The sequence below is a fragment of the Penaeus monodon genome, chromosome 30 (genome assembly GCF_015228065.2).
Source record: "Penaeus monodon isolate SGIC_2016 chromosome 30, NSTDA_Pmon_1, whole genome shotgun sequence".
NCBI lineage: Eukaryota > Metazoa > Arthropoda > Malacostraca > Decapoda > Penaeidae > Penaeus > Penaeus monodon.
This window is the reverse complement of record NC_051415.1, coordinates 5,228,153-5,228,474: the sequence shown is the minus strand read 5'-3', so window position 1 is coordinate 5,228,474 and position 322 is coordinate 5,228,153. Positions and strand designations below refer to the sequence as shown.

At 39.4% G+C, this 322-nt stretch overlaps 1 protein-coding gene across 1 annotated transcript in view; it reads left to right on the top strand.

Annotated features, from left to right (window-relative positions):
* Window positions 1-6: 6 nt before the first annotated feature.
* Window positions 7-322, top strand: part of LOC119592485 — a gene marked incomplete at its 3' end in the record, with an annotated part of 49,771 nt that continues 49,455 nt past the window's right edge. Inside the window, 1 exon segment of the mRNA XM_037941317.1 lies at window positions 7-318. Within this exon segment, the coding sequence (XP_037797245.1) occupies window positions 266-318 (53 nt within the window).

The window sequence follows — 322 nt, the reverse complement described above, 5'->3', positions numbered from 1 at the left end:
CCATTTCATTGATTCCACGATTGCAAACTCATCCCTCGCTTTACGGATCATCAATATGTAAACAAGAACGGCGTAAACAAACCCTCTCGAAAAAAAAGAAAAACACGCGGAAAGTAAACAATGAATGTATGACGTAATCGCGGAAAGTAAACAATGAATGTACTACGTAATCGCGGAAAGTAAACAATGAATGTACTACGTAATCGCGGAAAGTAAACTATGAATGTATGACGTAATCGCCAGCTGAAATAAACAGGCGTTCAAGATGAGTGCACAGAAGATTAAAAACAAGAAGGCACAGCTAAGGCAGAAACTGGGGTGA